We start from the raw sequence: 21,472 nt of genomic DNA, 5'->3' as shown, positions 1-21,472 counted from the left end.
TTCAATCAGCCTTACAAGAGTTATTGAAATGTTATTGAATTTTGCATGATTGTTCTATGACTCTTGTTGTTGGAAACCGTGACATTTATTATTGACATTTTACTTTGAAATGTATGGTTTTCTGTAGTCAAAAGAATCTTTTTTGTCATTTCGAAGGCAATGAAGAGGTGATTTCTTTCGAGGAAACAGAGACCTATCTTCCATTGAAATTCCTCATATCATTGTTTGAGGAAGATTTAATTATTGAGTACAACGTGGAACAGATAATTTTGGATTTTCTCTCACATTTCCTGCTACCAAATCGATATTCTCTTATGAGTCTGCATTTTTTTGACGTGCTTGTACTCTTGTATCGTGTAAAAATTCACGATAAAATTTGCCTACAGTTTAAAGCGCTTCAACGGCGAACTATGGAACTACCTAAAAAAGTATTACTTGAATATTGTTCTATGATGCTGGTAAAAATTGACATTTGAGATGCCATTGGTAAGACATACAAGAGTTGCAAAAAAGCAACTATAGTCCAGGTTCTCGTTGAGAGGATCTCTAATGACTGAGTTGCCAGTTTTTAAAAACTGAATAAAAGAGAAGAAGAGAATCGAATGAAAGCTCAATGAACTCGATAAAGTCATGACTATCAATTAGTTATGGAAATATCCGGTAGAGTGAGTCCACTCATATCATATCACCATTTGTGTTCAGATCCGAACGTAGCAAGAAAAGCTTTGTCTCCATAAATCTATAAAAATTACTTCACGTTTCTAACAAAGCACCATTTTTGGTGTATCTATCGAGAAATCCAATACCAAATTCCCATTTTCATTGGGTTTTTCCTGGGAATCGACAGAACGGTAATATTACACCCAATGGCAGCATGTTGTCGAATCACTTACCTACTATGAGACGATGGAAAATATAGTTATAAATATCTGATCTCGCTAGGTTTATCTTGATATATACAGACAGTTTTATGAGAGAAAGTACGCATTGCTTTATGCCCAGGGACCTCTAGGAGGTAGTAACAATTCAGTTTCTGTATCTGTTGTGTATTAATACGTCTATTAATTGACATAATGTGAATATCGTGAACGCCTACAGTGCTTGAGAGTGTCAAAATGGTTTTGAAAGATGTTAAATGTGGATGAAGACTATTCGATTCGTATTTGAAGAATATACTGGGTGTTTCTTGCAGGAAATTTTGCGTATATCGAAATTGATTGATAGATGTAGCTCGCTGTCGGCTAAAAACTCAGATTGCTTCTGAAAATCAGTGTTACCAACAGTGCTCCACAGAAAAATCCGGAGTTACCGTTGAAAAATCAGAAAACTCCACGTAAAATAATTTGAAAAATGTTCCCCTTCACAAATAAACAGGGAATAATGGTAAAAATATACTTCTTACATTATTTAAGGTGATAAAAAAGTGATATTCTTGTCGAGATCTCTCCTCGGCGTATCTGTTATAATTTTATTTTTCATTTCCTATTTGAACCTCTCTACTCTGAACCTATATAAGTTTGGTTGCAGTTCCTATCATGGGGTTTAAGGTAAATGCCTAATAAAACTATGGTGTGGCAGAACAATTGTTTTATCATTAGAAAAAGTTTTTCAATGAGAGATATCATTTTGAGTATCCCGCTATCTGGGCAGCTGTCACTTCTGAAGCTGCCATCTTTTGACGTTTAACAAGTTGAATTTCATTATGATGATGAAATGAAATTTTTAAAATTCTCTACAAAAATAGTACAAATTTTGCGGTCACAGTAGGTGAAACTAAAGCACTTTTGGGTTGTCGTAAAACGCCTTCTCGACCGGCAATAGTGAAACTGCTGAAAAAATTAGAGTTGTTGGAACAAGTTAGTGATGTAAAGAATCGAAACCATGTACGTTGCTCAATAACAACTATGAATATTGCTGCTTTGTCGATTCCTCGTCGATCTTAGGTATCTTAGGAATTCCACTAACGATATTACACATTATTTTGTAAAAATAATTAGGTCCTAAGGCTTTAAAAGTTCAGTTAACATAAGAACTCAAGCAGGTCGATCACCATCAACGTCGTATCTTCGCTGATTGGGTTATTGAAATGCATCAAAATGATCCAGGTCCTGTTATTTCTCGAATAGGTGATCGAAGTTGTCCACCGAGTTCTTATGATAAGTTCTATGCCAATCATCTATGCCACAATCGATTTGATACCTTAAAGATGGAATTCGTGAAGTTATCAAGAACACACAAATGTGCGAATTGGAAAATTTCATGGAAAGGATTTCTCTTGACGCGTTTTATATCAAAATGAAACCTCTTATTCAACAACCCCTTACTACAGTAATTTTCAGTTTCTGAAGATGACAACAATAACAAAGATTGTGGTGATTATAATGTGGTTACTTCAACATTATTAACATTTTATATTTTATATTACATGGCGGTAGTAGGCAGTGATCTTATAATACATAGATGCCCCCTTAAGTGGACGTGCAGTACAAGGCATTGACTCCAACATTAGAGAGAAATAGACTAAGCCCTGGGTCACGTGACCACGAGGAAGAAGATAAAGATATTTGAATTTTAGCCAATGATAAGGGCAGCTACATCACTTGATCTAAAATGAACTGTTTCGATTGGTACAATATGTTCAACCAATCAAAACATGACTAACATCATCACAAGGTGTAAACATCACGTGTCTCACATTTCTGTCGATTCCTATCTGCGCTATTCAGGTACTTATTATAAGATTGTTAGTAGTAGAAGTCGATAATAGCCAAAATAAACGCTCACTAAAATGTTTCTCCGACCACAGAAAACGATACAGTTCCTAACCTAACCCTCAAGAACCAAACGTCAAAAATACACCAATCACCATTGCCAACCCAAACATCGACATTCCACCAAACCTCCCCATATACATAGATACCCACCTTCCTTTAACAAACTGGAACAACCATCATCAACTGAAAGTCTACGTCTTGCAATACGCCTCTGGTAAATCAACCGTCACGTTCTGCGCGGAAAGGTGGAACGGAAGATTTGGAGCTTATAAAAGTCGCCGTACGACCGCCAAGCCATAATGTCTTTTATGGGGGCCCCACACGAAGAACTAAATTTCGCGTTTGTGTACACGTCATGTAATCCCCATGATAATTCCCCGAGATGGAAGAATAAATCCTTAATGAGATTTCCATGGGCGTCTTGGATGATGTCGTCCGAGTGTAGGTTCGTTAGGTTGGTACCTACCTGCCGCACGTCGATTTGTCACTCTGGAGGTGACGAGTGACATGAATGGTGTCGTTGGCGCTGTCATCGGCTAGTTTGACAGGTGGGACGAAGAGAAGAGGATTGATTGGTGCGTTTTGGTTTGTCATGTTTGACATTGACAGTCAGTGTTGGAAATTGAATTGAGTACCTAGAGATTATAATTGTGGATGATATTGATAGTGTGAGGAATTTAATATGCAGCTGAATGGGTTATTAAAAGGAATAACTTTTTATTGAAAGGTGACTCTCATTGTTATGGTTCTGCCTAACTTTTCATTGTTATGTTCAGATTTATTTGCTCTGAAGATGGCCATGTAAATGACCGAAAGCTAGACCAAATAAAATAAAGAGCTAAATAAGATCTTTGAGTGACTTTATACCTAATACATTATTCCTTTGATCTTGTTACAAAGTCGATAATTCTTTTCTTGCAACTTATATGAATGGATTATTGTGGTCGGATATACTGAACTCAATGAGAAAATGACAAACCAATAAATAGATAATTGAGATTTTCTTGTAAATGAGGTCTTGAATATCAAAAGCTGTATACGCATATACAAGTTGTCTCAAAAAGAAGTTTATGTTTGTTTGACTTACAGGGGATATCTCAATAAGTTGGCTGGCTCTTGGGAATTCACTCGATATGGAGCGTTTCTCGGGAGCGAATCGCGCGTTGTGCTTACACGAATTTAAATGAAATGATAATTCTGCGACTAGAGCCTGTATAAATTTCTCCAATATTCGAGGTTTACGTCACTCACATGATGCGCCAAGTAATTAGTCTCATTTGGAAATGGCTAAAACAGTTTGAGGAGATCCCTATATCCCATCTTCAGCATCCCACGTAGAACCAGTTTCTGAGTTATAAAACTCTTTCGGTATTAGAACTAGCACCCCAGAATACAATTCCATATGATATTGAAGATTGGAAACCTTCAGAATGTTCCAGAAGATTGTTCCTACCTAGGCCAACAACTTTGCTTCCACAATTTTTTCCGAAATTCGATGCTTTATTCTAAAAAAAACTGGTTATACATTCATGATTCTAAGTATTGTCCATCGCTAGCCACTACTTTCTCCCATCTTTCGGGCAGCGTACGAATCCCACGTTGAAAAAACTGGTCATCTTTTGAACCGATCCACGAATCGATCCAATTTTTTACTTCTTCATAAGACCGGAAGTGCTGGTCAGTCAGGCCGTGTGCCATTGATCGAAACAAGTGAAAGTCCGAGGGATCAACGTCTGTAGAATACGGCGGGTGGGGTAGAAGTTCCCATTTCAACATTTCCAAGTATGTCTTGACCACTTTCGCAACATGGGGTCGAGCATTGTCATGCTGTAATATCACTTTTTCATGTCTCTCGTTGTATTAGGGTCGTTTTTCTTTCAATGCTCGGCTCAAACGCATTATTTGCGTTCGACAACGATCGCCTGTGATTGTTTTAGTCGGTTTTAACAATTCATAATACACTACGCTGGTCCAACCAAATACTGAGCATGACTTTGGAACCGCTACCATGAAGCATTGCCGGGATATCCCCATGATTTTCTGTGCTTGGTATTATCGTAATGAACCCATTTCTCGTCTTGAGTCACAATGCGATGCAGAAATCCCTTCTGTCTTTGCCTTGCAAGCAGCTGTTCACAAACAAACAAACGCCGTTCAACATCTCTCGGCTTCAACTCGTACGCCACCCTATTTCCTTGATTCTGAATCATTCCCATGACTTTCAGGAGTTTTGGAATGGCTTCTGACATCACTTCCAATGATCCTGCCAATTCTTGTTGCGTTTTACACGAGTCTTGATCAAGTAATGCCTCCAATTCTGCATCTTCGAAAACCTTTTATTGAAGAATCCAAGAACTAATGGTCTTGAAGAATAATATAAGTCAAAATGATTCCGAAAAATGACTTTGTTCCAATTAAAACAATGATTAAATCATCTACTAATCTCAATATTTCAAATAAAATAGAGTCATCCAGTCTGTTGGCAAATGTTCAGTCTTACCACATACAGACCCAAGTTTACTTCTTCAATATATTATCGATACAAGACCACAGTCAAGATTTCTTTTCACTACCAAAGTCTCTCACCAGCTTCAACAATGGACCACAATATTAATCTCCAGAATCAAATAACAACCTCGGACAATCTTCGAACACAAAAAAAACGCCAAGTGAAAGTCACAGCTTCGTAAGGCGACATTCGAAATCCCTTCGCTGAATTATTCAAATGTGTTTCTAATAAATATGTTCGGTTTGTTCAAGAAACCACCATAGATCCCGAACGGCATCCATGTTTAGTTAAACGGAACGCAGCCATTTCAGTTCAATTGAATACCTATACATCGTTTCAGGCGGACGCACCGATGTATTATGTAGATGAGGATTTGTTAATGAATAATTCAAACTCAATCTATTCTTCATTTGAATGACCACAAATGGATCTTCCGGGTCTGTTAGAGATAACTTTTCTTACGGGTGGATTTCTGGGTTAGGCTTCGTTATTTTTTCGAGTGCTTGTTCTCCTAAGAGATCGCTCTATCGTTTCGTCACAAATAGTGTAATTTTAGAATTTTGAGCCAGGAATGGTCTCGAACTATAAGGTTCAACTCGATGATGACGAATCCGTGGTCAAATTCAATTCATTCCGTCCGTTTGGTCGTATACTCGAGTCAGAACGGATGACGTAGCTTTTCAGTGTAGCCCATAGACATACGAAGTAGAGTACCGTTCTTTTTTCTATGTGCTTACCTCGTGTCGCTTTGAAGTTTTGTTCCTTTTACTACTGATTTTTACATTGTAGGATTGTTGTTCGGCGTTAACATTTGTTATAAAGATAAATCAGAATCCATATAGTAAAGGGTGTTTTTTTAGAGCTATAGAACTTTAAATTGCAATAAAACAACGATGGATTATTCGATTGACATGCATTTTATTTATCCGCAAGATAATCTTGTGGCATTACATTTTGAATATGATTTCTGGCAGATGACCGCCACGAATGGCTCAGATGTAGTCCAATCTGGACGTCCAATTTTTGATGACTTTTTCCAACATTTGTGGCCGTATATCGGCAATAACACGGGAATATTGTCTTCCAAATGGTCAAGGGTTTGTGGCTTATCCGCATAGACCAATGACTTTACATAGCCCCACAGAAAGTAGTCTAGCGGTGTTAAATCACAAGATCTTGGAGGCCAATTCACAGGTCCAAAACATGAAATTAGGCGGTCACCAAACGTGTCTTTCAATAAACCGATTTTGGCACGAGCTGTGTGACATGTTGCGCCGTCTTGTTGGAACCACAGCTCCTGGAGATCATGGTTGTTCAATTCAGGAATGAAAAAGTTAGTAATCATGGCTCTATACCGATCACCATTGACTGTAACGTTCTGGCAATCATCATTTTTGAATAAGTACGGACCAATGATTCCACCAGCCCATAAAGCGCACCAAACAGTCAGTTTTTCTGGATGTAACGGTGTTTAGACATACACTTGAGAATAAGCTTCACTCCAAATGCGGCAGTTTTGTTTGTTGACGTAGCCATTCAACCAGAAGTGCGCTTCATCGCTAATGGACGTAGTGCGCGATACGTATTCCGCACAGAACCATTATTTTCGAAATGAAATTACACTATTTGCAAGCGTTGTTCAGGCGTGAGTCTATTCATGATGAATTGCCAAACCAAACTGAGAACAAATCACTTGAAAGCTGTCAAATCGGTCGCCATCTTGAACAGTAATGCCAACTTAAAGTTATATACTTCGAAAAAAAACACCCGTTAGTATATTGAGTTGACTCTTTTCTTCCGCATAGACACAACCTACAAAATTTAATTATATGGGAAGGTTCACTTAATTGTTACGTCATTAGAAGACTTCATGACACCTAATTGTTTATTGGATAGAAGACTGTGCTATGATTTTCCTTAAAACTTGAATTTATTGTCGAAATAAGTTTTTTTTTCAGGAAATAATTAATTGGCCTATTCTTTTGCAGGGCGATTTCAAAATTCATCATTATGCCCATTTCTATTGTGCACAATATTATGTTGCATTATAGTGGATAAATCAGAAAGCATACTGAATTTGTGCGTTGCAAGAGTTTTCCAATAAGAGATTTTCAATTTGAATATCTCGCTGGAGAGCTGCCGTTTTTGAAGCTATCTTTTAACATTTGACTAATAAAAACCCTCCCATTACTAAAAATGGAACGATACAGGCTTCAAAAACGCAGTGAAATTGTTGAAATTCACTACAAACATTTGTAAATTGTGCAATCACAAAAACTAAAGCACTTTTAGGTCGTCATGCACCTTCTCAGCCAGCAATAGTGATACTGGTGCAAAAATTTTAGTAGCTGGGACAAGTTAGTGATGTGAAGAATCGAAACCGTTTGCGTCGCTGAAAAAATTATCGTCGATAAATGAGAAACAAATGAATGTAGCTTTAATTTTATGCAGAACAATGACCTGATTAGAATTAGAATTATTAACGTTAATGTTCACACTGATTTTGGTTCAGTGCGTCATATTTAAAAGTTCATATTGTAGAGCGAGTGAATATTCTCTTCACGATTCCACATAGATCACAGAGACAAGCTGAATTAAGATGTTATTACGAAAAAAACTTGCTCAATATGCAGATATTCGATTGTCTCATTCGCTTTGCATAAAATGTCATTTAAATTAGCATAATTGCATCGATTATGAATAAAGAGGGCACATGCTTCCAGGGTTGGCTTCGACAAATTGTTGGATTTCTCCGAAGAACATTTCATTTGTGCAATTTTTGAGAATACCATCTATACCGTTTCTCATTGAATGATGGAATTGATACTTTACTGAATGAGAACTAACCAATAAAACACATTTTTTCCAAAAATTCGGCTTGATTCATCGACATAGCCAACTTCCCAATACTTTTTCTGCAAAAAGATTCACCTTTGATTTCAAAATAAGCTTCAACTTAAGAAGTCACTTTTCCATTAGAGCTATGGGGCATTCTTTTGAAGTCTGAATCTAGTAATTACTCGAGACTAGATCTGTTGAATATACTGGGCGATCAAGCAGTGAAGGAAGCCCAATTCGTTCAATTTGACCATGATTTTCATCGATTTGTAAAGAGGAGCATTGTCTTGCTGAAAGAATGTTTTTTCTTGATTTCTGCATTCAATCTATCCAATAATGTTATGTTATATTTAGTGTCGTTGTTTTTTACTTTTGTCAAGCTAGTAAATGAAAAATATACCATGCACATCCCAAAATACGGATGCCATACCCTTGTCAGCTGATATTTGAGATTTTGGTCACTTTGGGGTGGCTTTCCACTCAGCTGATGCTCTTTTTGACTCAAGTGTGTAGTGATGAATCCATGTTTTATCCACTGTCAAAAAAAAATTACTGTTTATTCCTTTCAACAACGTTCGGAATCGATGATGCATTGTTGCCTTTGATTTGACAAAAATCCATGCAAAATAGTGAATAGACTGCCTTCTGATATGTTCAACTCTGCCGCTATCTCACTCAACTCCAATTTAACTTTTAAAATCTATGAAAAAGAGTCTGAAAAACATTTATTAAGCCATTCTTTTGCTTGCAGAGTATTTATTTTCCATGAAAAAAAAACAGTGTTTTATCAATTCACGAAACTCGTCTTTATCCATTTTTCAAACAAAAACAGAAGTAACATCATTTTACTTTTAATATCTCGATCCAAGCATAGATTAATAAACATAGAGGGAGTATACGCAATTTTTTCATGTCCCCAACATGGTTAGATTACGTTGTCGGATTGTGATATATTTTCAAATCTACATTTAACTATATCGTTATGAATGTATATAATATTGAATGAAATATATTTATTTTAGTGTTTCCCGATTAAATATGCAAATTTCAATATTTCGAATCCGATATTTTTCCTAATTGTCGAATTCAAAATGTGCAGAATATTTATTATTTTCTGTATCTACCTGCTGAAATCCAAGGTTTGGCAACTTTTGCTCTCCTAGTGTCATCGGTTGTTTCACGTCGTTTGGCACGTTTGAAGTTTGTTTTCTGAATTTCTGATATATTTAGGTATTTATTTCACCATATTTTGAGTTGATATGAAACATCGATTCACTATGGGACATAAGAAGTGCGTTTTTTGTGGAAAAACTCGCGAATTGAGTGAAATATCGTATCACTGATATGTTTTCATTTCCGCGCGCTTCATGTCAAATTTGAAAGTTCATGTTGGGGACAAAATTTGCTCACTGAAAATTACATATGATCCCTCTATCTATGTTTATTACTCTGAAGATCCAAGTCTTAACTAAATAATTTTGACATTTTTGACAAGCATTTTTTGAAGCTGCTAACAAAAAAAGAAGTATGGCACTGGCGTTGTCATCTGTGTACTAGGCCCTGGACATATTGCAGTATGTTTTAAACCTATTTGTTACCTTTGGAAAGAGTCCGCGAATCACATCTTCAGAAAAGCTTTTAACGCCAGGCAAATATAAATACGACAATAAATGTTTGAATAATTTGCATACATCTCTTTGTCCTTTGTCAACGCCATACAGGAACCTTATATAGTGGTAGGTCCAATCCTGGCTCGTATATCTGAAAGCGTGAACAATAATTCAACGGACGTTGGTTATTTATTTATTCGATAAAGTTATGATGCGGTAAGAACGACTTTGGAAATTATAGGGCGTTTACTTACATTCTATAATCAATGATCATTCAAATTACCGTATGACTTCCCATATGGCGCAATGGAGACCACCCTGTAGACACAGAGTTGTAGCAATTGCGGTTGGTCTCGTAATTTACGAATGTAATTAGTTTGTTCAATGACTTTCTAACCAACATTCCGTTTGAATATTCGAATGATTGAACTTTTTTGAAGAAAAATTTCAATAGTACACTCACCGGCCAAAAAATTCGGCCATCTAAAATTTTGCTGGAGTTCGTTATCCAAGAACTTTAGTAATTTTTCATCAATTTCAATTGTTTCTACGCTGAATTGAAAATAAATTCTTTGGTGTTAAAACAAGCTCCAGAAAACTTTTTTAAAAATATTGATAGATGTTTGAACAGGGGGAAAAAACATGTATTTGTGTCCAGTTTCTTAACACCCTGTGGAGCAGTTCGCGAAATTTGCAGAGGTTACTCTCATTTTATTACAAGGACCATCCGTTTCGCCATCTTTCAGTTTTTATTTGTTCACCTGAGAAGCTTCTATACTTTGTAGGAATATGAACCTACCCTCTACAATTCCACGTGACTCTCCCTGTATAAAGAAGGCTTTTACAAAAATTTCATTGAGAATAAAGAAAAAGCTTTTGAGCGCTCAAAAATTCCTGACATTTCGTCAGTGCTATCCTCATTTTTAAAATTATTATTATCATTTAAATTCTCAAAGGACGATTGATCCATCCATGCGTAATAAGAAATAGCTATTTATAAAACAAATGCAGAAGGCATTGATATTCTTCCACGAGTTTCAAATCAAATGAATGAGTGTTAAAATGAGCTTTCTGTACGAGTATTATACCTGGTGGTTCAAATTCTGGGAATGGTGAAACGGTGCTATAAAAAAGATGGGTTTGTATTTTAAATTTCAAAGTTGGGCCTCATATCTCGTATAGGGCGCTTTTGGGCCCAAAATCTGATGAGCCCATCGATTCATCGGGCGAAATTACTAAAGGCCCCAGTATTAGAATTCCGATTTTCCACCTGTGCGCGAAATAAATTCACCAGACTTTTGAACTACCCGGTATATAATTTTCTCTGATTTTCATTGAAATTAATGGTATAATCCATAAATATCGTTTATTAATTTTAGCACAAAAAGACGTTGTTTGGCAGAACTGCTTTCCGTATCACAAATTTGACAGATAATAGATAAATCTGTCACATGAGAGTTCTGAATACCAACACACAATATCCAAATATAATCATGAAATCCCGAGATCACTGGTGGACTATTCAGTTAGAGGCAATCCAGCGATCTTGCCTAAGACACCCTCTCACACCATCGCGGAGAGGTGACTCTGCTGCAACGCGGCAACCCTCATAAACCCATCGGGGTCGTAGTAGAGTATGGCACGACGCCCATAACGCCACCTCTCGGGCAAACAGAGTCACCACAGAATCAACGTATTTTTCACAGAATTACCTTTTGCTTCAAACACTTAATCCCCAACTTCCTTTCCAGGTGACTACCTGAGGGACAAATACGATGGAGCCACTGAGGTCAGGGTGAACAGGAGAGGTCGCCTCCAACTCCGAGACCCAAGGGTGAGGTTACCCACAGCTCAAGACCTCGTCTACATGGAGGACTCGCCCAACTACTGTGTCAAAGACGACGTCATAGGTTCCCTAGGTACCCAAGGTCGTACTTGCAGCAGGACCTCCCAAGACCTGGACGGCTGTAACCTCCTATGCTGCGGCAGAGGTTACAACACCCTCAATTCTACTGTGGTCGAGAGGTGTGACTGTCAGTTCAAGTGGTGTTGTCAGGTTGAGTGCAAGACGTGTGTCAGATCTTTGGACGTACATACTTGTAAATAGTTGAGTTTAGTAGAGTGTTACGTTTAAGTGGAGACGTTATTTTGTCGTCTTCAGGTTTGGAGAAGCCTAGGAGAAGAAACAACTGGTGGAGGCTGGATCGATTGACAGTTTGAAGTCGAGTTGACAGATTTTGTAGATCTGTGGTTCGGGGACAGATTTGGCAACCCGGCACTTATGAAGTGTGCAAACCACTTCATTGTAGGAATAGTGAATGATTTTAGGTTCAAGTTCGTGTAAATACAAATTATTTCTTCGTTGAATGCTACAGATCTTAAACTTCACTTAAAGGAACGAGATCCCCGTAACTTCACTTACTTCAAAATATACCTACGAAAATAGTATAATATGGTCTATACATTCCTTTGATAACTCAATTTCTTGCAACGAGTTTATTGTTTTAATTATCTCAACTAGATTTTCAAAACGAATATTTTAGACCGAGCCTGACTAAGTGAACAGGGTTGCCTAAAAAATATTTTTCCCTCAGAGTACACCTAAAACAATTACATAATTATTGTTCCAAATATAAGTTTTTCTCCCAAGAAATATTTATTGTACTTAAGTAAAAATATCTATATGAATAAAGCAGATTCAGTTTTAAATTACTAGTGATCAGTATTATTAGTTTTTTATAATGTTGAGTCCTATCCAATCGAACATTAGATAATTACAAGATAAATATGTATTTATGTATCTTCTAATAATTGTTTGATTCATTATCATTTCATTCCAATTGTCGAATTTGTAACATGAATTTTCCTGATGAAATTAATATTTTAATTTACTGTGACTTTCAAATGACTTCTTGTGTTTTTTCACATGCTTTTTCGGCATGATAAAAAAATTGTACACTTAAATTTTTTCGATTTGATTCACGAATTTTTTTTCGTGATATTCTCAATGGTTCCTACAAATATCATCTTCATATCACGCATTCTGAACATTACCTTTCCCCTATATCTATTCATATGTACATAAAATGTGTAGGCTTTCTATAATCCTAAGTAACCAGATGTAAATTATATTCTGTTTTTATGAATAATTTATATATTATTTATTGTGTGTCGAATAAAAATATCGAGTAAACTGGATTTTATCATTTTTCTCCTGAAGAAATATGAGACCTGTTGTAGTTCAATATGTTCCAGATTTCTTTGCAATTTTTCACCTTCCACTCTGAAGTTTATTATAAATTTCCAAAATGAAAAATGATGCTGTTACAAAAAATGTCTTGCGTAAAACTAGGTCCTGTCTCAGCAAACTACATAACCTTGACTTTCCATTTCGTACTTTTCAATTCTTCAATTTTTCGTACAACGAAAATCATTATGGAAAGTAGTTTGGTTCATCAGATTGCTTATAGGAATATTATAAGGATATAATAATGAATAAGTTTTGATAAGGGCTGACAACTACAGGCTTCACTTCGAAGTTCCTTCTTTTAATAGAAGGAATCTTTATAGAATTCAAAATGACCTCTATCGGTTGAACTTTGAATTTCTCTATTACAGTGTTCTTTTGAAGGTCGAATTACATTACAGACATCTTCATTACTTTTGAAGCGATATCTACCGACTCAATATCGAACTGTTGCATTATAGAGTTCTCTTTTAAGGTCAACTGATTCGATTACAGATCTCTTTTTCACAGAATTCAAAATCCATATTTTTCTCAAGTTCAAAGCACCATTTTAATTATTTTAAATTCTCGTACAGAACGCCTGAAAAATCATATAATAATCATGAATTACATCTAAAATTATCGTTATATTTGACAGCACCTACTATTTGTGACAATAAAACTACTGTCAGTCCAGAGTTGTCATTATTGAGTTATCTTGTGAGGAAAATATGTTTCAAATTTCCTCCATTCCTATGACGAATTTGTCAAATGAAAAGCAAAAGTTATGAACTCTTTTTTTTCTAACCAGTTGAACAGCACTTTACTCGAATATATAAATATATCTTGGGGCACCTTTTGCGATTACTTCCTAAATACATTATTGGTAATAAGTGACGAGGAATCTTCTAAAGCTGCGATTATTTTTGAAAGTCTGTGGGATTTGAAGACATATTTTATTATCATCTTATTGAATTTTGTGTTGATATTTATCGCTTGGAGGATTTATAATAAACGAATTGAAGATCAATTCATGAAACCAGGTAATATCAGTCCCATTTCAAATAATTGCATCAACTTCAATTTCGTTCTTCAACAGCTTCAATAAAGGCGATAGAAGAATTAAAAGCTAGTGTTTCCAAACTGAAACTACCCAAGGAACATTCCCCTAGAATTTAAAATGGCTGACAAAATTAAGAAATTCTTTCAAAAGAAAAAATTAGAGGCCAAATTCAAGTTAGCAGGACCCGGACATAAATTGACAGAATCAACCAGTTCTTCAAGTTCATCGGTTGTGACCAAAAGTAAAGGAGAACCAAAGAGACAAGAACCCACTGATGCCACACGACAAGCTGCTGAAGCTGCCTTATTGCGTCTCAGCGGCCAAAGAAAAGATACAGCATTCAACACGTCCTTAGCAGCAATTCAAGCTCAAGTGAGAAAAGAACTTGAAGCTGAAAAGAAAACAAAAGGAGAAGAAGCCATTCCTCACACCAGCAGTAATCCTGTGCATTTAGAAGCGTCTCCCCATTTAGCTGTAAATGGTAAATTGCCATGAAAACTGTTCCAAGTTATTTTTATTACATTGTGAACATTTCAGGAGTGTACTTCCGGTGTTCCTTTATAAATGAAGAAGTATTAACAAAGGAAGAGTGGAGAAATAAAATTAAAGAATTTTTATTTCAACAACTCGAAGAAGAAAGAGGACTTACTGCTTGTTTAATTATTCATTCATGCAACTACAATAGATCAAAGGTACTTCTTGTCTTTTTCTATTTTACTTTGCATGTGTCAGTTTCACAAATTTTTAGGTTACAGAATGTATAGATGTTCTGGTCAGATATTTAGATAATATAATAGCCAACCCCACAGAAACTAAATTCCACAAAATAAGATGCTCCAATGCTACCTTCAGAGACAAGGTACTACCGATTTTAGGAGCAAGTGAACTACTTTTCGCAGCCGGTTTTCGACCCACCAGACTTGAAAATAATGGAGTTGAAGAGGATTACTGGGTGTTCCAACCTGAGCTAATTGATGGCATCAATGTTTTAGAGGTGAGTTGGTTTATTAACTTTTAGGTTAAATAGTAACTGTTTGGTTTGAAGTTTTTAAGGGAATCCTTGAAATCTGCAGACCGTGTTGAACTGGAACTGGATAGAAATACCCAAGTCTTATCGCCTGGCGAGGCCATGAGGAGGATTGAACTACCATCTGAATTTTATGCGCTTTCACCTGAAGAACTCAAAAAGGAACAACAGCTGAAGTAAGTTGATCCCTTGACACAAATTAGGCTTTGATATTATCCGTTTTCTTGAAATCTCATATATTAAATTTTTGATACGGCAAAAAAAGCTCTGAAAACCATTTTCTTCGATTTGCATTTAGTATTTTGCTGATAATTGTGACATTTTCTGCAGTAAAATATCCTTAACAATTTGAAAGTGAATGGATTAGTTTTTCTATTAATTAAATAACACAGATTGCTATAATAAGAATATAATGAATCATAGTATTATTTAATTAGCTCATCACTTACGTCGAAATGATCTTCACAAAAGGAAGCTGTTGGAAAAAGCACCATGCCATATATTGCACTTGATTGTGACACGATGTTGTGTAACATTTCATTTTGGCAACTTCTTTGATTTTGAATATTGCTGTTTTGATTGCTATTCTTATAAGAAATATACGAAAGAATTGATAGTGCTGTCAATTTATCGATTGCTTTGTTCATTTCAGGAGTGAAATGATGGAGAAGCAGATGCAGTTACGGACCAAAGCTATGAGAGAAAAAGAAGAGCTTAGAGAAATTAGGAAGTATAAATTTGCCTTAATTCGGATTCGTTTTCCGGATGGACTATATCTGCAGGTAGAATTGAATTTTTTTTTGTTCAATTTCATTAGGCTATTTGATGCTGTATAACAATGTTGTCCTGTCTATTGGCATCCTCATAGATCGGAACAATATACATTGATTTAAAAAAAAAAACTTCAATATTGAATTAATTACGTTTTATTTGCATTTTTTTAATAATAACAATGTTTTTCAACTAGGGATGATACAATTTAAAGTGGTTATAATGACAACACTGTACTACTTTTTGACATTCCTTATGTCATTTGTGTTTGGTAGGTTATGTTTTCTAATCATGGGAGAAATACGCTTCAACAACATTTAGAAATTATTAATTTGTTTTATCAAAATCGGTGGTCATTATTATATACTATTCGATTTCTGTATCATGTGAAAAAAAAATCGCTTTCAAATTTGTTTACTATGACAAATAATGAGTGGACGACTACTCTCAGTATTCACAAATGAGTAATATTCCTCACAAAAATAAGAATTGTTGAATCAATAATGAAATTAAATGCTTTATGTCACCTGATTGTATCTAGAGAGGAGCGCTACCGTGATTTCTAGATCACGTTGTGAAACGTGAACGTTACTTTATGATATCAGTGAAATTAAAGCGTGACGTGATCACTGTTTAGGTTACTTGTTATTAATATATATATGAATCACCCAAACCTTAGTTCGTTTATCTTTGCAACTCGAATTGGTCACTCTTATCATTCAAAGCAAAATTAATGAAAACATCCATTTTTCTTTCATTTTCAACTCTTTTCCTTGTTTCAGCTTTAGTTAGGAACGTAACAGAAGGATATCGATTTTTGAAATGTTTCTTCAAATTTGAAGAGGTGGTTTTGAAAGATAATTTCAACTTGCATAAATTACAAGTAGCATAATATACATCAACTTTTGTGAAGAAACTCCTAAGATTGCTGGTCTTTCACCTGTTATTATTCTTTCGCCTATTATTATTATGTCTCTGACGTGTTTTCGTTTATTTTTTATAATACAGAGTACCATTTATTGCTTCAGTCGGCAACTTCAATATAGAAAGATTTTCTTTGGGGTTGTTTATCAAAGATAAGCATAAAATTAGAATTTTATTGCCACCACCAATTATGCAGTAATTCAGGAGTTATTATATGTTTGTAGCAAGTATTTATTGTTTGCCTAGTTCCTAAAGCAGGCGAAGTTGCCTACGATGCTGGGATTGTCATAAAAATATGCAATTATGTTAGTCGAAAAAGGGTCCGAATCAATAAAAACATCAGGCTGCCTTCATCATTTACTATTGCAACGGACGATGATATGCCCTGAAAAAGATCTGTGAAATGTTCAAACTGTGATCCCGTCACGCTCTGTATTCGTTTTTCGGAACCGTGACATTTTGATATCAGTGATTAAATCACAGTTCGTGAAATATCGCTCTTCTCTAATTGTATCTACTTCCAAGTGACGTCACATTGCGTGAACTCGAAAATTTTGGCGGCTTCTAGTTTAATTTTTTTGATTGATTTTTATTTGGAATTTTATTATTTGCTCAATAAAAATCACTGAAAATATTAGAGGATTTGAAAAAATTTCCTAATGGCCTTTCAATTTTCATATACTTAAAGTGAGTTTTTTTTCAGGGCACCTTCAGCGTTTATGAGAAATTCTCCGAAGTCCTAGAATTTGTCCGATCCAACCTCGAACACGAGTTGCCTTTCGTACTGACAGCGCCAACAGGACACAAATTTGAGATTGGGGATCATGATCAAACCTTGATTCATTTGAAACTAGTTCCTGCGTCTATCCTCAATTTCCAGTTCGATGGAGAGATTGTCGATAACATCCAATCGATAGAAAATCTAACCTATTTGAAGCCGGAAGTTATGATGACCGTTCAATCTTTGTAACTAATTTTTTGCTTTTGCATAGCATTTTTTTCTTATTTATGATTATTGACTGAATGATAAAGTTGAGAATGTTTCAGCCGTGTGTATATCTGTAAGAGATGTTGATTTTTACTTATTTAATTTGCCATCGATCATTTTAGTGGAGATGTATGTTGAAGAATTTATAAATTTTATGACATATGTTATATTTTGTTTTTTCCACTTGTAATCTATTATATGAATGTCAATAAAATGTCTTTATTCACCAACTGTAGTAGATGTGTTTTGTTATTTAAACTTTCAGAAAGTTAATTTCTCTAATTCTGTGTTATTCCGTTCATTCTTCCACATTTTGTAGAACAAAATCGTGCGAGAATATGTATATCAGAAACGCACAGTTTTCATGGTTATATTTTATTCTTATATGTTGGTACTCTGAACTTTCCACCACAGCTTTATCTGTCAATTCATCAATTTGCCTCAAAAAAATCAGTTCTGCCAACCAACATTTTAATGCAAAAATCACTAAATGATATTTATGGAAATATTTCATTAATTTCAATGAAAATGCAATGAATTAGAGAAAATAAAGTATAATACTCGTACAGAAGGCTCATTCTACCACTCGTTCATTCAAAAACTCGCCACTTCGTGGCTTGTTTTTGAATTTTGAACTCTTGGAGGAATATCAATGCCTTCTGCACTTGTATTATAAATAACTATTCTTAAATGTCACAAGTTATCTGAAAAATCTCAGGAATATGATCATAACCTAAAACTGATAGAAGTGTACAAGTTAATAGTTGGAGTGAATACTCCTTAAAAATAATTGGAATGACCAATATATATTTATTATTGCCTCATTTCAAACTTGAGAATATAACTAATTTTAATAATTTAATGGTCTAGTTTGGTTATGGATAAGAGATATAAAAAAAAAACTATTTTCTCTCACTGTCAATGTTTTTAATTACCTGTAATTGTTGTGGAAATATAAATTTTTTTGTGAATAATTTTTTTTCTTCGAAATTCATTATTCAGGAAATGAGATAAAACAATTCATTATCTGCTTGAGACTATTTATTGAAAACAAAAATTGAAATTACATAAACTTTGCTACTTTGTATCAACTAAAATTAATTAAGCTGAGAGATAATCTTAAATCTGTTCCTTTTAATTTTTTATATAAATTTCAACAATTATACATTCTTTTAGTGATGTAATGTGAAACAAAATTTATTTACTGATTTAATTATTTATTTATTGTTATTACTGTACTAAAAAAATCTTCAAATATACTTGCAAGAAATTGCGTTCAACTCACCTATATTTAGCTAACCACTCGTCCTCCTTTGTTTCAGTTGGAGAAGAAAAATATATACACAATTTAACAACAAATTAAATATGATCTCTAGATAAATTTAGCCAAAAAAGTACCACCAATTGGTTATTCAAAAAGTATGATGCCAAAAGAGATTGCCTAAATTATTTTTGTTTTTATGTTGGCACCAGTGGCTTCAGAGCTCACAGAGAGGTTGAGGGTGATATGTCATCTGGTTACCTTACCCTTTGTGAGTTCATTTCAAGTGTTTGGCAATTCTTACAATGCATAAAATTCTTGAACAAAGAATATGTCTTACATTATTTGATCCTTTTCCCTAAGTTTTAGAGCTATTGATCTTTTTTGGTTTCTGAGAAAAAAAACTAGTTTTTTTTTTACTACACCGCATATTTTTGCGGAATAAATTAAATAATTATTATATGAAAAATGTTTAGTAAATCCTTTATGTACTTAAATTGCCATTTTGGGAAGTGTTACAAAACACTTGATAATAATAACTTGATTGACAATAAAATTTGAGAATAATAAGAGACCTGTGACTAAAGTCACATTATTATTGATAATGAAGAAACTTTGTTCTAAGTATATAGAAATACTACCATTAAAAATTTCTACATTCAAATGAAGATTTACTATTCTTACAAACTAACTATTTGAAAGATTTTGAGAAACCTTATACAGTCCTGTTGAATGTCAGAATAACAAAAGATCAATCCAAGCATGATTTAAGGTCAATAAGTTAATATAATCATAAGCCCGTTTCCGTATTTTTGATTCACAAGTTGTTAAAAACTTATTTTGATCTAAATCATAAAAAAATAGTACACCACTGCTATTTTGGAGATTATTTGCCTAAAGTTTCTTAAATTGCGATAACAGAGAAATGGAATAGTTCTTTTATTTCTATTTTTTCATAAAAATGAGGATTTATATCTTTCTGAACGCTCGTTCCCTGAACAAATCGCTCGATCATTCTTTCAAAATGTATATTTGTAATCTTCTAATTTCAATTTCTTTGTAAATTACATTTTTTGGACGGACACATAAACGTCTAATAGGCCATCCCGGTGAATCACCCTGTATACTATATACTCCGATTCGAACAAATGTTGTTCTTAATATATCCCTAATTTTCTTTGTATTTATATACATATAATTGGATTGAATTTTTTTAAATATATGCCTTTATATTCAATAAACTCATAAAAAATGATTTCGAGCCATAAGGAGAGAACAACAGAACACAAAAAAACAGTTATCAAATTTTTTTGTTTATGATTGTACACATTTTCACAGAAAAATTAAATCATCTTTAAAAACATTTAATAATCGTCTCAATGAATTCGCATTCAATATGTGAAAGTTATTGTAATCCAAGAAAATATTCAATATAAAAATTATTCACTTAAAAAATATCAGTTCTGTGGTACGGAGTCATTTTTTATTCCGTAAAAAATAATAAAACGAACTCCCAGTTGCAGGAACTTTCATTAAAATTTCAATTCTCCAATAGGCTCCCTTCACCGATTAATGGAGGATTAAAATTTTAATGCGGCATTAAATTTTGATGGACGTTCCTTCAATTGAGAGAATGTATAATCAAATTGATTTTAACCAACTGTATGAATTCCAAAAAAACGGAGAAAACGAACTTTTAGCTTGAAACCATGCATAAATATAGACATCCAATGGAAGAAACTCAATGATTATTTCTTTATTTACATTTCTGACTTCATGGAGTAGGTATATACTTTCAAGAAAAATGATTTGGTTTGGCATCCAGTCATTTGTATTTCATTTGAAAATAGACAAATATTATTTATTTGCTATTCTAATGGTAAATAATTTCATAATATCAATCAGATTTGAAAAGCTTTCCTAATAATGTCGATAACAAACACTTCTCTATTTCAATGAAATTTTGCTATTAGTGTTGTTTATGTACATATTGAATTTGTGTTTGTGATAGAAAATAAACTAATTTCTAGGGAGTTTTCATCCTAATTTAAGTTTAAAAAAATGGAGTTTTGTTATTCAATAATCTAAAAATACTTTACCCATTTTTGATTTGAGAACACGTTCATCAACACTTAAACTATTACTACTCCCTTTTGACACAAAACTCACTATGAGTCTCGTCCTACACTTTTTTATGTCAAGAAAGCGAAACAGGCGCACAAGATTGAAGAATTTAAGTTACTTTTACACAAATTGGGCACAAAAACATGAAATGACTCCATGAACATAAGCTCCCAGCAGAAATCAGTCTTAAAGTTGAATGGGAGGTTAAAGACACATTTTAGAGAAGCCATCTATTTCCAATATCACACATCACAACCATTAATAAGACTCGATTAAAATAAAACACAATATCGAATGATTCTGAATAAATTTTCCCCTCCAAGGAACACGTCCAAATAACCCCACAACTGCACAAAG

The 21,472-nt window shown here is 34.3% G+C and overlaps 2 protein-coding genes across 3 annotated transcripts in view; both read left to right on the top strand.

Moving 5' to 3' along the window:
* The window catches only part of LOC123688615 (protein Wnt-5b-like), a 77,137-nt gene extending 64,208 nt beyond the window's left edge, over positions 1 to 12,929 (top strand). For both annotated transcript variants that reach the window (XM_045627214.1, XM_045627215.1), the window contains exon 7: positions 11,483 to 12,929. In XM_045627214.1, coding sequence (XP_045483170.1) covers positions 11,483 to 11,838 — 356 coding nt within the window. In that variant the 3' untranslated portion in view covers positions 11,839 to 12,929. The remainder of the gene's footprint in view (positions 1 to 11,482) is intronic.
* Positions 12,930 to 14,056: 1,127 nt separating this feature from the next.
* On the top strand, positions 14,057 to 17,965 carry LOC123688614 (UBX domain-containing protein 6). The gene is made up of 6 exons (XM_045627213.1): positions 14,057 to 14,501; positions 14,558 to 14,712; positions 14,769 to 15,014; positions 15,066 to 15,223; positions 15,700 to 15,829; positions 17,446 to 17,965. Exons 1-6 carry the CDS (start codon positions 14,138 to 14,140, stop codon positions 17,710 to 17,712), a joined length of 1,320 nt encoding a protein of 439 aa, XP_045483169.1. The 5' UTR covers positions 14,057 to 14,137; the 3' UTR covers positions 17,713 to 17,965.
* The last annotated feature ends 3,507 nt before the right edge of the window (positions 17,966 to 21,472 follow it).

This window comes from Harmonia axyridis, chromosome 1 (genome assembly GCF_914767665.1).
Source record: "Harmonia axyridis chromosome 1, icHarAxyr1.1, whole genome shotgun sequence".
Lineage (NCBI taxonomy): Eukaryota > Metazoa > Arthropoda > Insecta > Coleoptera > Coccinellidae > Harmonia > Harmonia axyridis.
The sequence above is the reverse complement of the archived record's forward strand: the minus strand, read 5'-3'. Positions and strand labels throughout refer to the sequence as shown.